Source organism: Triturus cristatus, chromosome 6 (genome assembly GCF_964204655.1).
Source record: "Triturus cristatus chromosome 6, aTriCri1.1, whole genome shotgun sequence".
Classification (NCBI taxonomy): Eukaryota; Metazoa; Chordata; class Amphibia; order Caudata; family Salamandridae; genus Triturus; species Triturus cristatus.
Genome location: NC_140589.1, coordinates 1,830,851,337 through 1,830,864,878, shown reverse-complemented (window position 1 = coordinate 1,830,864,878; position 13,542 = coordinate 1,830,851,337). Strand labels below are relative to the sequence as shown.

At 48.6% G+C, this 13,542-nt stretch overlaps 1 protein-coding gene across 7 annotated transcripts in view; it reads right to left on the bottom strand.

Annotated features, from left to right (window-relative positions):
* MAPRE3 (microtubule associated protein RP/EB family member 3) overlaps window positions 1-13,542 on the bottom strand; it is a 767,705-nt gene that overhangs the window by 229,087 nt on the left and 525,076 nt on the right. For all 7 annotated transcript variants that reach the window (XM_085613228.1, XM_085613226.1, XM_085613230.1 and 4 more), the window contains one exon: window positions 2,706-2,833. In XM_085613228.1, coding sequence (XP_085469354.1) covers window positions 2,706-2,826 — 121 coding nt within the window. In that variant the 5' untranslated portion in view covers window positions 2,827-2,833. The remainder of the gene's footprint in view (window positions 1-2,705; window positions 2,834-13,542) is intronic.

The window sequence follows — 13,542 nt, the reverse complement described above, 5'->3', positions numbered from 1 at the left end:
GAATAATTTTTGGGCTTTTTTTATGGATTGATGTAGCCCGTGTAGGGCTTTTTTGTAGCAGATTTTTGCTGATTCTAGCCTTTTGCATTTGCTTTTTTCAGCCATCAGTTCTGTAGAGAACCAAGGGGCGGAGGGGGATTCTCTGCGTGACGTGGCGACTTTAGCAGGAGCAATAGATTCCACTGTGTTGCCTATCCAGTGATTCAGCAGCACTGCATCAGAATCCACGTCTAAAGTCAGTAGTGGGGGGGCAGCTGCGAGAGCGGGGCAAAGGGTCTCTGCTGATAGGTTATCCCATTTTCTCCGCACATAGGAACGTTTCCCTGTTGTCTGAGAGTGGGATGGGAATGAGATTAAAAATGGGATTAGGAAGTGATCCGTCCATAACAATGGTAACGGGAGTTTAGCTGAAGTATCCAATATGTTGGAAAAAATGAGGTCTAGCATATGGCCTGCCTGGTGAGTTGGTCCAGAAGTAATTTGAGTTAGATTAGCGGCTTGCAGCATGGTGATGAGTTGGGTGGCCTGAGGGCAATCAGGCCTGTCTGCATGAACATTGAAATCACCAACTACAATGTAATGTGGATGGGCTAGAGAGCTTTGGACTATAAAGTCCATAAGTTCACCGGTGTGGGTCGGGGAGCAGTCTGGAGGTCTGTAAATGATCAGGCCGGCTAGAGACAGTTGGGGATTAATTTGAAGGCAGAAGTGTAGCCCCTCTATACCAGGGAGAATAGTAAGTGTAGAGGACGTCAGAGTGTATTTTTCCTTGAAGATAATAGCCACTCCGCCACCCCTTCTGTCCTTCTCTCTGTTTGAGAAGCTTAATTTGAAACCCGGCGGGACAGCCAGAGGAATGGATGCCATATTGTCCTCGTTGAGCCATGTTTCTGTAAGAAATAATGCGTCCCACTCCGAATCCGCTATTAGCAGATAGATATCGTCAGCATGCTTAGGGAGGGATCTACAGTTCAGTAAACCAGCTCTAAAAAGAGTGGTAGAGGTGTTAGCTGTCAGACGGTTTGATCTTTTTGAGTATGTATTTATTTGAGGTGAAACATCACAAAGTGGTTTATTACACAGCGAGCAGGAGGGTGGTAGATCAAGATTAGTTAAATCGAGCCTGGACGCTAGACATGGTTTAGCTGTATTCAGCGCCAGTAGTTCAGCGCTGGTCCAAACTATCCTACTTATGTGCAGCTGCTCACTGGCAGCATGGCAGGCGCTGGGCGCGGTCCGGTCGCGGACGGGCACAGACGGGCTTGCCTTAGGCGCGCCTTCGGCGCGCAAACGGCGCGCCTGCTGCGCTTGTCCGCTGCGCTTCTGGGGAATACACATTTTTATGGTGTGAAGGGGGCGTGACCAGAGGGGGGTGGGCGTGGCGGCAGTGATTCCACTCTGCTGGCGGCAAATGTGGGTGGATTCCCTCGTCAGCGCTGAGGTCCGCTGCGCAGGGAGTGCACGTAGGAGAAGTGGTAGGTAGTTTTAAAAACAATATATCACACAACAAAGTTTAAAATCCTTAGCGATTCTCCCGGCTTCCGCCTCAGGAGCTTGCAGTTCTCTAGTCGCGCTAGCAGTTCAGCGCGCGTTAAGTACTGGATGCAAGGGGGCGTGACCAGAGGGGGGTGGGCGTGGCCGCAGTGATTCCACTCTGCTGGCGGCAAATGTGGGTGGTTTCCCTCGTCAGCGCTGAGGTCTGCTGCGCAGGGAGTGCACGTAGGAGAAGTGGTAGGTAGTTTTAAAAACAATATATCACACAACAAAGTTTAAAATCCTTAGCGATTCTCCCGGCTTCCGCCTCAGGAGCTTGCAGTTCTCTAGTCGCGCTAGCAGTTCAGCGCGCGTTAAGTACTGGATGCAAGGGGGCGTGACCAGAGGGGGGTGGGCGTGGCCGCAGTGTCCACTCTGCTGGCGGCAAATGTGGGTGGTTTCCCTCGTCAGCGCTGAGGTCCGCTGCGCAGGGAGTGCACGTAGAAGTGGTAGGTAGTTTTAAAAACAATATATCACACAACAAAGTTTAAAATCCTTAGCGATTCTCCCGGCTTCCGCCTCAGGAGCTTGCAGTTCTCTAGTCGCGCTAGCAGTTCAGTGCGCGTTAAGTACTGGATGTAAGGGGGCGTGGGCGTGGCCGCAGTGTTTCCACTCTGCTGGCGGCAAATGTGGGTGGTTTCCCTCGTCAGCGCCGGGGTCCGCTGCGCAGGGAGTGCACGTAGGAGAAGTGGTAGGTAGTTTTAAAAACAATATATCACACAACAAAGTTTAAAATCCTTAGCGATTCTCCCGGTTTCCGCCTCAGGAGCTTGCAGTTCTCTAGTCGCGCTAGCAGTTCAGCGCGCGTTAAGTACTGGATGCAAGGGGGCGTGGCCAGAGGGGGGTGGGCGTGGCAGCAGTGATTCCACTCTGCTGGCGGCAAATGTGGGTGGTTTCCCTCGTCAGCGCTGAGGTCCGCTGCGCAGGGAGTGCACGTAGGAGAAGTGGTAGGTAGTTTTAACAACAATATATCACAAAACAAAGTTTAACATCCTTAGCGATTCTCCCGGCTTCCGCCACAGGAAGCATGATTCAACCTCAATCGATCAGCTGCTGAAATATTCAATTTGGTGCAGATGTTCTGGAACGCCATCTTGTTAATTTATTGGCATTTCTCAACGACAAGCACCTCACAAAGGAAGCCTTCTCATGGATGATCGCTGTAGCCTTACCTGAGCATAGCTGTTCAATCTTGGTGTAGTTTAACTGCAGAGAATCGTTCACCCAAGCTAGCATGTCATGGCGGCTCAGGTTTTCGATGGTCACAGATGTGGAATATACATTGACGGCCATCCCCCAGCTGGTGAGAAAACAGAGAAGAATGATTAGAACAGGTCAGACACCTATTCCACAGTTTCAACATGGTATGGTGTAGCAAGAGGATATAACCAGGTCTGATTTTAGAGACCTGCTCTGCAAGGTCGCATGTTAAACAGGCAGGAGATACATGGCGGGAGGCAGTTGGGACATGCAGGTAGGAGTCTCTGGTTTACCGACTTGATTTTTATTACAATCATTTTATTTGACTGCACAGCTCTTGTTAACAAAAGAAAACAAACATCACTACTGTCATTAGATACATACATCAATTCATCTCTTAAAAGATTTATAGTGATATTGTTATTTCACGACTTTGATACTTCAAAGCAGAGAAAATTATTAACTTTAGATGTTTTGTTATTTGTTACTTGATATAGCGCACAACTCATCCCGGTAGGGATATCTCGGCGCTTGGAAGGCAGATAGCTGAAATAGAGGTAGTAGTTTAGAACAACCAGGTCTTAGAACAACCAGGTCTTAAGATGTTTTTTTGAATCCCGCAAAGCTAGGGCACGTGGGTATGGTCAGTTGTAGTTTGTTCCAATGGAGCAGGCTCAGGTGGGAAAAGGCATGGCCTCCTTATTTAGCCATACGACTCTGGCGGCGGTGTAAAAAGGATTGGTTGCTAGATCGCAAGTTCCTGCTAGGTATATAAGAAGCAAGCCTGTTTTGCAGGTATTTTGGGCCAGAGCCTGATAGAGATTTGTAAGTTATACACAGCAGTTTGAACAGGGCCCTCTTGCAAATCAGGAGCCAACGTAAGGCTCTGAGTGTGGGGGCAGATGGAGTCCTTGGTTGCAGGTTGTTAACAATACGTTCTGCTGTATTTGGAAGACTTGCAGTTGGGCCAGAAGGGATTTGTTGGAGGCAAGGAACAAGGCATCACCATAATCTATACTTCTAATGACCAGCGCCTGTGTAAGTGTTTTAAATGAGTTCAATGGGAGTCATTTAAAGATCTTTTTGAGAAGGCCATAGTGCCATAGCAGGTGCCACATGTGTAGGATTGAATATGCTACTTACCAGTATGCATCTGTTCTTGGCATGTAGGGCTGCTGACATTCATATCTGTGCATAGATCGCCGCCTAGTGTTGGGTCCGGATGTTTGCACGTTGTTGTCCTGGAAGAGTCTTCGAAGTATCACGAGATAGGTGACTCCTCCCCTGGACCACAGTGCGCATGGGCATCCTCTCCATCCTTAGATTGTTTTTCGCCATTGTGGCAGTGATGGAGTAGATACAGTAAGTGATGACCATGCTATACAGTAATTCTGAGTGCTGCAGCCGCTACAGGCGCCGGGGAGGAGGGTGGGCGATATGAATGTCAGCAGCCCTACATGCCAAGAACAGATGCATACTGGTAAGTAGCATATTCAGTTCGAGGCATGTGGGCTGCTGAATTCATATCTGTGCATAGAATACATAGCAGTACCTCCTATTAACGGCGGCCACCCGTGCCAGCTGCAGCAGTCTGAAAAAGAGTTTTGAGAACAGCCTGTCCCACAGCTGCCTGCTGTTTTGAGTGTACATCTACACAGTAGTGTTTGGTAAATGTATGGATAGTGGACCATGTGGCTGCTCTACATATTTCCTGTAAAGGAATGTTTCCCAGGAAAGCCATGGAGGCCCCTAACTTCCATGTTGAGTGGGCTCTTGGGGGAATCGTTAATGTGCGTTTAGCTTTTAGGTAGCAAATCTGAATACATTTAACGATCCATCTGGCTATACCTGCTTTGGAAATGGCGTTGCCTTTGTGTTGTGGAGAAAAGGCAACAAAAAGTTGTTTTGTCTTCCTAAAGTCCTTAGTTCTGTCTATATAGTACATGAGGGCCCTCTTTACATCTAGTGTATGGAGCATTCTCTCAGCGACATTCTGTGGATTTGGAAAGAAAACAGGCAGTTCGATAGTTTGATTCATGTGGAACTGCGATATTACTTTAGGCATGAATTTGGGGTTGGTACGTAGTACGACCCTGTTTGCGTGAACCTGAATGAATGGCTCTTGAATGGTTAGTGCCTGGAGTTCACTAACTCTTCTTAACGAAGTAATTGCTACTAGGAAAGCTACTTTCCAGGTGAGGAATTGAATCTCACACGAATGGAGAGGTTCGAAGGGTGGACCCATCAGTCTGGTGAGGACCAAATTGAGGTTCCACACCGGTGCTGGTGGGTGTCTTGGGGGAATTACTCGTTTGAGTCCCTCCAAGAAGGCTTTGATGGCAGGCCCTCTGAATAAAGAGAGGTGCTGCCTGTTTTGGAGATAGGCTGTTATTGCGGTTAAATGGATACGTATTGAGGTGTATGCCAGATTGCATCGGCATAGGTGTAAGAGGTAACAGATAATGTTTTGAATGGATGCGTCTAGCGGGTTAACGTCATTGTTGTTACAATAAATGACAAACCTCTTCCATTTAGCCGCATAGCAAGCTCTGGTAGTGGGTCTCCTGGCCTCCTTGATGATCTCCATACAGTCAGGTGGCAGGTTTAGGTAGCCAAACTCTAAGACTTCAGGAGCCAGATTGCCAGGTTCAGCTGTTGCGGATCTGGGTGCTGAATTTCGCCATGGTTCTGCGTTAAAAGTGCGGGTTTGATCCGCAGCCTTTGATGCGGCACCACGGAAAGTTCTAGAAAGGTGGTGTACCATGGTTGGCGCGCCCATGTGGGAGCAACTAGGATGAGTGTCAGAGAGTGTTGTCGCAGTTTGCGTGCCACTAGCGGTATCAATGGCGCTGGGGGAAAAGCGTACGCAAATCTGCCGGACCAGTTCATCCATATCGCATTGCCCTGTGACTGAGGATGTGGGAACCTGGCGGCAAAGTTTTGGCATTTTGCGTTTTCGTTTGTGGCGAATAGGTCTATCTCTGGATGACCCCATTGTCGGAAGTACGGTTGGAGTACTGATGGGTGTAGCTCCCACTCGTGCATCTGGTGGCTGTGTCTGCTGAGCAGATCCGCTATCTGGTTGTCCTTGCCGGGGAGGTGTTCCGCCATGAGGAATCTGTTCCTCTGAATGGCTCACTTCCACATGCTCTGAGCCAGATGAGACAACTGTGGAGAGTGTGTTCCTCCCTGCTTCTGTATGTAGTACATGGCAGTCATGTTGTCCGTCCGGATCAACACGACTTTGTTGCACAAGTGTACTTTGAATGCCTTCATGGCTAGGAAGATTGCCATCAGTTCCAGAACGTTGATGTGCATCTTCTTTTGTTGCGTTGTCCATAGTCCCTGCACTGTGTAAGTGAGTACATGAGCTCCCCAACCCTGGAGAGAGGCGTCCGCTGTCAGTATTATTTGTGGAACAGGCTCCTGGAACGGTCGGCCCTTGCAAAGGTTTTGTGGATTCCACCAATGCAGAGAGTTGTATGCCCGACCGCTCACCAACACTAGGTCTTTTAATTGCCCGTGAGCCTGATTCCATTGACGTGCCAAGCACTCCTGAAGCGGGCGCATATGTAGTCTTGCGTGCGGGACTATGAAGATGCAGGAGGCCATCATGCCTATCAACTGCATGAACACTCGCGCTGGAAGGGAGTGTTGAGGTTTGAACTTTGAGATCAGCAGTTGCATGCTGTTGATCCTCACTAAATTTGGCTGAGCTGTGGCTGCCAGAGTGTTTATGGTCGCGCCCAGGTACTGTCGTACGTGTGCGGGTTGGAGATGTGATTTGGGGTAATTTAGTGAGAATCCCAGACTGTGAAGAAGGTGAATGGTGAGGGACATGTGGCTGGGACATTGCTGGGCTGACTTTGCCTGAACAAGCCAGTCGTCCAGGTAAGGGTAGACGTGAATGTGTTGTCTCCGTAGATGTGCAGCCACCGTAGCGAGGCACTTGGTGAAAACCCTGGGTGCTGTTGTCACGCCGAAGGGGAGAACTTTGAATTGATAGTGCTGATCTTGAATAGTGAACCTGAGATATTTTTTGTGTGATGGGTGTATGGGTATGTGGAAATACGCATCCTTGAGGTCTAGTGTGGCTATGAAGTCTCCCTGACTGAGCAGCGGGAGAACCTGCTGTAGGGTGAGCATATGGAAATGCTCTGAGAGAATGTAGTGGTTGAGGGGTCTCAGGTCTAGTATAGGTCTGAGTGACCCGTCCTTCTTTGGGATTAAGAAGTACAGAGAGTACACCCCTGTCCCCTGCTGGTTGACGGGCACGACCTCTATTGCACCTTTTTGCAGCATACTTAGCACTTCCTGCTGCAATAATGCTAAGTGCTCTATGGACATAGGACGGTGCTTTGGCGGTATGTTGGGTGGAGTGGAGGTTAATTCGAGACAGTAACCGTGCTGGATAATGTCCCTGACCCACCTGTCTGTGGTGATGGCTTTCCACGTGGACAGGAACCGCTGGAGTCTCCCCCCGACAAGTGTTATGTGGTCGGGGGGAAGGGAGAGGGCGTCACTGTTTGTTTTTGGGGGAGGACCTGGTGTTGCCATAACCACGTCCTCTGCCCGTGGTGCTGGAGCCACGATATCCACGTCTGTTGGCTTTATCGTAGGTACTCTGTGTGCCCCCTTTAGTGTATTGCTGCTGTGACCCCTGGCCTCTAGTTGCTCCTCTATTCCCAGGGCGACGAAAGGAGCCACTACGAAATTGCTGCGTCTGCAGAGCCCCCATCGATTTCGCAGTGTCCGTGTCTTTTTTAATTTTTTCGAGGGTAGTGTCAACCTCAGGGCCAAATAAGTAGTCGGGGTTGACTGGCTGATTTAGGATGTTGTTTTGGATCTCTGGCTTGAAACCTGAGATTCTCAACCATGCGTGTCGTCGTAACATGACGCTGGTGTTGATTGCCCTTGCTGCTGTGTCGGCGGCATCAAGGGCGCACTTGATGGATGCATTGGTAAGGAGTTGTCCCTCTCTGATGAGGAGCTCCGCTGCCTCTTTGTATTCGTCTGGCAAATGCTGGAGTAGTGATTCTAGCGTGTCGTAATGTGAACGATCATAACGGGCCAGGAGTGCCTGTGTGTTGGCAATGCGCCAGATGTTTGCGGCTTGCGCTGCAATTCTTTTGCCAGATGTCTCCAGCACTTTGGACTCTTTGTCTGGGGGAGGAGCATCACCTGTTGTCTGCGAATGGGCTCGTTTGCGAGCGTTAGCAACCACCATGGAGTCCAGAGGTAACTGACCTCTAATGTACATAGGGTCTCCGGGTGCAGGCTTGTATTTTTTTTCAATCCTGGGGTTTAGCACCCGCGCCCTAGTTGTTTCTTTGAAAATGTCCTTTGCAGGTTTGAGAACTCCTTTCACCATGGGCAGAGTTTTGACAGTTCTTTCTGAAGAGGCGAAAGTGTCCACTAAGAAGTCTTCCTCAACAGTGTCAGAATGGTGTTCTACTCCATGATTGGCGGCAGCCCGTTCTATGAGGGCATTGAAGGCAGCAGTGTCCTCTGTGGGAGAGGTCTTGGCGCTGTAAAGCTGCGTGTCCTGGGTATCTGGCGCGGTACCCTGGTCTGTAGGGTCATCCCATGCCTGATCTGGGTCCTGCAGAGGCTCATCAGGATCGACATCCCCAGGGTAGGTGGTATCATCTCCCATGTAGTCCTCTACTGCGTCCGTCTCCGAAGGCGTAGGAGAAAAGGACTGGGGATCCTGATAGGAGGTTTGTAAGCGTTCATACAGAACTGGTTCCGACCCAGCTGGCAATTTGTGCCTGAGAGGTATTCTGTAAGAGTCCAGTCCTCTTTCTGGTGTGATCTTCCGTTTGCGGAGAATCAGTTTACCAGTGTCGGCGTCGATGAATTGTGGCTGTGAAGGCTCAGAGTCTGTGTGTCCAGTAGATGGGGACTGTGTCTGGCGGACACGTGTTCGGATCTCGAACACTTTCGGCGCCGTGGGCGGCGGCAAGCCAGAAGTGATGTTGGTTGGCGCCGCGGTCACTTTCGGGGCCTTGCACGTGTCGGGCCCGGCGTGGATCGGACGGCTGCCCGTTCTCTGATGCGTTGCAACGAGGCCGCGACTTGTTGCACTGAGAACGCCGAAGGCTCTTTGGAGCCGGTCGGCACCGTGGAGGTAGGCGTCGACTGCTTTGGAGCCATGGGGTCAGCGATCCGAAGACAGGTATCGACTGTCGATGGAGTCGACGACTTGGCGTGTGCCGCTGTTTTCGACGTGGACGTAGATGGAGCGGCCATTTTGACTTTGGTGGTCTGGTCCGACGACTTCGGAGGCCGAGGCGCCTTGGGGGGACCGAGGGCCTTTTTCTTCGGGTCGGTACCGATATCCGCTGCAGTGAGTTCGGCGCCGAAATCCCTTTTACTTCGTTCGGTGCCGACGGCCTTTGCTGGCATCGAAGGAGTGGAGGGCTTCGAGGCCTTCGAGCCGATTACAGCCAGTTTCACTTTCGGTTTCGGTGGAACTGGTGCGACGATTGGTTTCGGTTTCGTTGAAGGGAATCCAGTCGTCTTCGTTAATAATGGCTCGTGAGGGATGTTCGAGGCCGGGCCCGAAGGCGGGGCCGAAGAACTTTGAGAGTGATCTTGGGTAAGGCCCGGAGGCGATCCCTCGACCTGAGCCTTAGAATGACGCACTTTGACGGCCTCCGTATCGACGGGTGGGCCTGGCTCCTCGCTGGAGCTATCTTCTTCGGCCCCAAAGGCCTCATTGTAGTCTCCTACCTCGTCGATGACTTCTTCCCTTTGAAAAAGCACTTCATCGTCGTCTCGCCGCCCGTCGATTCCGGAGAGTCTTCTTCGATCGGAATCGGGCACAGGCCATACATTTCGACTCATCGTGATCCGGTGAGAGACATTTGTTGCATACCGGGTGGACATCGATGTGAGGGTATTTTGCGTGGCATAAAGGACACCGTTTGAATGGAGTCCTCGATTCCATCGTCGATGTAAGTTCGATGTTCGGACCAAACGGATCCGAAAGGCTGGAAGAAGGTTCTAAACTAGTAAATGAAGTAATCGATACCGAACGGGAACAGTACCGACGAAAACTAAAGGCCTTTTGGCCTTAAACAGAATTTTCCTAACTTGAGCTAAGATAAGCACATCCGAACCCAATGGCGGAAAAAAACAATCTAAGGATGGAGAGGATGCCCATGCGCACTGTGGTCCAGGGGAGGAGTCACCTATCTCGTGATACTTCGAAGACTCTTCCAGGACAACAACGTGCAAACATCCGGACCCAACACTAGGCGGCGATCTATGCACAGATATGAATTCAGCAGCCCACATGCCTCGAACATATGGTCTTGCATTGAAAGTTGATTGTCAATGAGTATGCCAAGGTCCCCAGCGATTCTACTGGGCAAAGGGGTTGGGGCCCAATTCTGCCGACCACCAGTCTTCAGTCCAGAGACTTTGGGCCTTGCCGAATGAGAGAATTTCTGTTTTGCTCCCATTGAGTTGGAGACAGAGGACATCCAGGAAGCAACCTCCCTCATGCAGGTAGAGAATCTTTCTCTGACATTCTCGATATCCTGCCGAAAGACGACCAGCTGGGTGTCGTCAGCCTACGAGTGTGTATCAAATTCAAAGAATTTGATCAGTTGGGCCAAGGGGGCTACGTATACATTGAAGAGTGCTGGACTCCGGGAAGAACCCCGGGGACTCCTTTATTTAGGGAAAATTTCCTTGAGTGGTAAAGTCCCATAGAGACAGTTTGGAATCGGTCTTTAAGGAAGTGGTTCGACCAGTTAAGGGTTAAACCCCCGATACCTGTCTGCTGCAGACTTTGTAATGGGATTGTGTGCGAGATGATGTTAAATGGTGCCAACGAGCGAGGTGTCGACTCTCCTGGGCTGCTTAACCTTTCTGTAAGATTACTTTGGGGGGGTGGGGGGGGGGATTAGCTCACCAGTGATGGAGATTTTCTCGCACCATTAATTTACTTTGGCAGACGATGACAGGGTCTTTTGTTACCCATACCTTGTAATAATCTTCATTACACCGTAAAGGCGGTGCGGACTTCCCACCCCCAGGAGCTGTGATCAGAACTACTAATCTACGGGCACCTTCAAATAGGTTGTCTCCTACCTCCCTTGTCCTGAGGAAGACTCACGAGCTGAGGATGTAGTTACCCTCTATGCTTTTAAGTAGGGTCGAAACATCGACACTCATCCCCAAGTGGGCCTGTACCACATGCCACCACTATCCCGTCCAACCTACAGATGATACTTCTCTGTTTTCTCTTGGAAATGATAAATAACGACTATAAAAATGATTGATGGTGGACAGGCGATGACAAACTGGTTTTGATGTTACTTACAACCAGTTTTTGTTTGGAATGATTGTAATTATTCTGTATTTTGAATTATCTTTACTCTGCCATTTTCACCTTTATTCACCTTATCTATTGCACGCATGAGCACTACTTTTTTAGACCCCTTCCTTTGAGCAACCTCCTAACTATTACTGAGCATGGTAATGTACTTACTGATTTAATATGTGTCTGTGAATAAAAACAGATATGTCTTAAAGAGTCAATAGGTGCCAATGTTGTTCTTTATGCCTGGTGCACACTTATTTATACTTTTTGCTGATTGTATGCATGCCTAAATTGAATATCAAATCGTAAATATTTTTTGCCTTCATTGCGTGGTAAATAAGTCTAGGACCAACTGTTTTCTATACCAATCGATCAAGCAGCTCCAGCATAGCTGGTTGCCCGTCGTCTAGTGACAGTCTAATGGTATCTACTACTGCAAGTAGAGCAGTCTCTGTGCAGTGGGATGGTACAAAACCTGACTGAGAGATATCCAACAGATTGTTCTGTTCGAGGTATGCCATAAAATGTTTGTTAACATGGGCCTCTAATGTCTTTCTTAGCAGGGGGAGGAGATATGGGGCAGTAGTTGTTTAAGTCTTTAGGGTCGGCAGTTAGTTTCTTCAAAATGGGGGTTACGCGGGCTGCTTTCCATTGCCTTGGAACCTTGGCTAGGGTCAAAGATTGGTTGCATAGTTCAGTGATGGCCGGGGCAAGATGGGAGGAGAGAAGTGAAATGATTTTTGGAGGGCAGGGATCAGCAGGAGAACCAGATTTTGCTTTGGCTAGTGAGTCGATCATTTGGGTTAGTGAGACTGGCTCGAAACAATCGAGTGTCATAAAGCTCAAGTACTGTGTCTAGCGGTGGAGGAGATGAATGTAGACTGAAAGCTATCGTAGATGGTGTCAATTTTCGTTTGGAAATGAGTTTCCAGGGTATCACAGAACACTTGGGATGCTGGGGTTGGTGGTGGAGGGGAGGTGGGGGGAGGGGGGGGGGTTGAAGGGGAGGATAACAGGCCTGTGGTTGGGCAAATGTTTTTACAATTTTAAGAAGTTTCTTGGAGAAGTTACCGGCCAGGTTGATTTTAAGAATAATATATTGTTTACGAACAGTCTTTATTTTAGCATGGTAAGAGCGAAGTGCATCTTTAAATATTTGTTTGTCTGAGTTGCTTTTAGACAGCCTCCAGTTGCACTCACGCCTTTTGCCGTGGGTCTGATCCAATTTCAGTTCCGCCTAGTACCAAGCCGCGCTGGGTCTGGGATATTTCCTAATGAGTGGTTTATTTCCTAGTGAGGGGTTTGTAGGGGGGCCACAATGTTTAATGCCTGTGCAAGGGAATCTTTTTTACTGTGCAAGAGTTGTATTGATATCTGACAGATTATTTGGTTTGAAAGTGGAGAAGGCTACTTGAAGAGTCGCCAGTGATCTGCTTCCAGGGTCTGGTAGTGGACTGGTGCTCAGCTTTAGATGTTTTGGGCATCATGGTAAGTAGAATTAGGAAGTTGATCAAAAAGGGATCTGTCCATGTCAGTGGGGTGTCAATACTTGGGAGCTTACTAGTAGAAAAAATTAGGTCCAACGTATGTCCTGCTTGGTGGGTGAGGCCGGTTTTTATTAACTGTGGGTTTAGCATTTCCAGATGTGTTAGCAAGACAGGGACCTCAGGGTCCGTAGTAACGTTAGTGTGATAATTTAGATTATGTAAAGAGATATGGTAACCAGGTATAAAGCAGAAACATGGGCACACTGCACTCTTATTTAGGGGAAAGTATATAGCAAAGGAAGAATAAGTGGTGCTTAAAGGGAAGGATTGGTTAGCATCCACAATCCTATATGCCCTCCCGAAGAAGAGCAAAAATATTAGATACACAAATCCGAGCACTCAAATATTCATATATACAACAGTATCTTATTGGTAGTCAATTTCAATACATTTCATTCAGTTCAGGTCCAAACAGTAGTCCAAGTCTTCACATTTAGTTTGTAGTAATTCTCGTTTCCATTTGTGTTCAGAAAGCAGACAATCCAATACAATTGTTCAGAGCAACGAGCAGTTGGATACGCAGCTAAGAGACAACAAGCCAACACGTGTTTCGTCGATAGGTCTTTGGAACCTCGACTTCTTCAGGGCTGGTAAAAACTGTCTATGTAGATTCATCCACAAATTCAATATCCAAAGCATTGGGCATTGTAATGCCGAAGTCCAGTAGAAACCAAAGGTGCAAATTAGTTTATGTAAGAACATCCATGTCTCCTGGGAGTGTACTCAGCGTGTTCGAGCAGTGTGTTGGCTTGTTGTCTCTTAGCTGTGTATCCAACTGCTCGTTGCTCTGAACAACTTTATTGAATTGTCTGCTTTCTGAACACAAGTGGAAATGAGAAACTTTAAAAAAAAACGAAAATCAACCTCACTGTAGTTTTCCTCCTACTTTTGTATTAATTTCACATCACATCAGAGCCAAATCCTGTT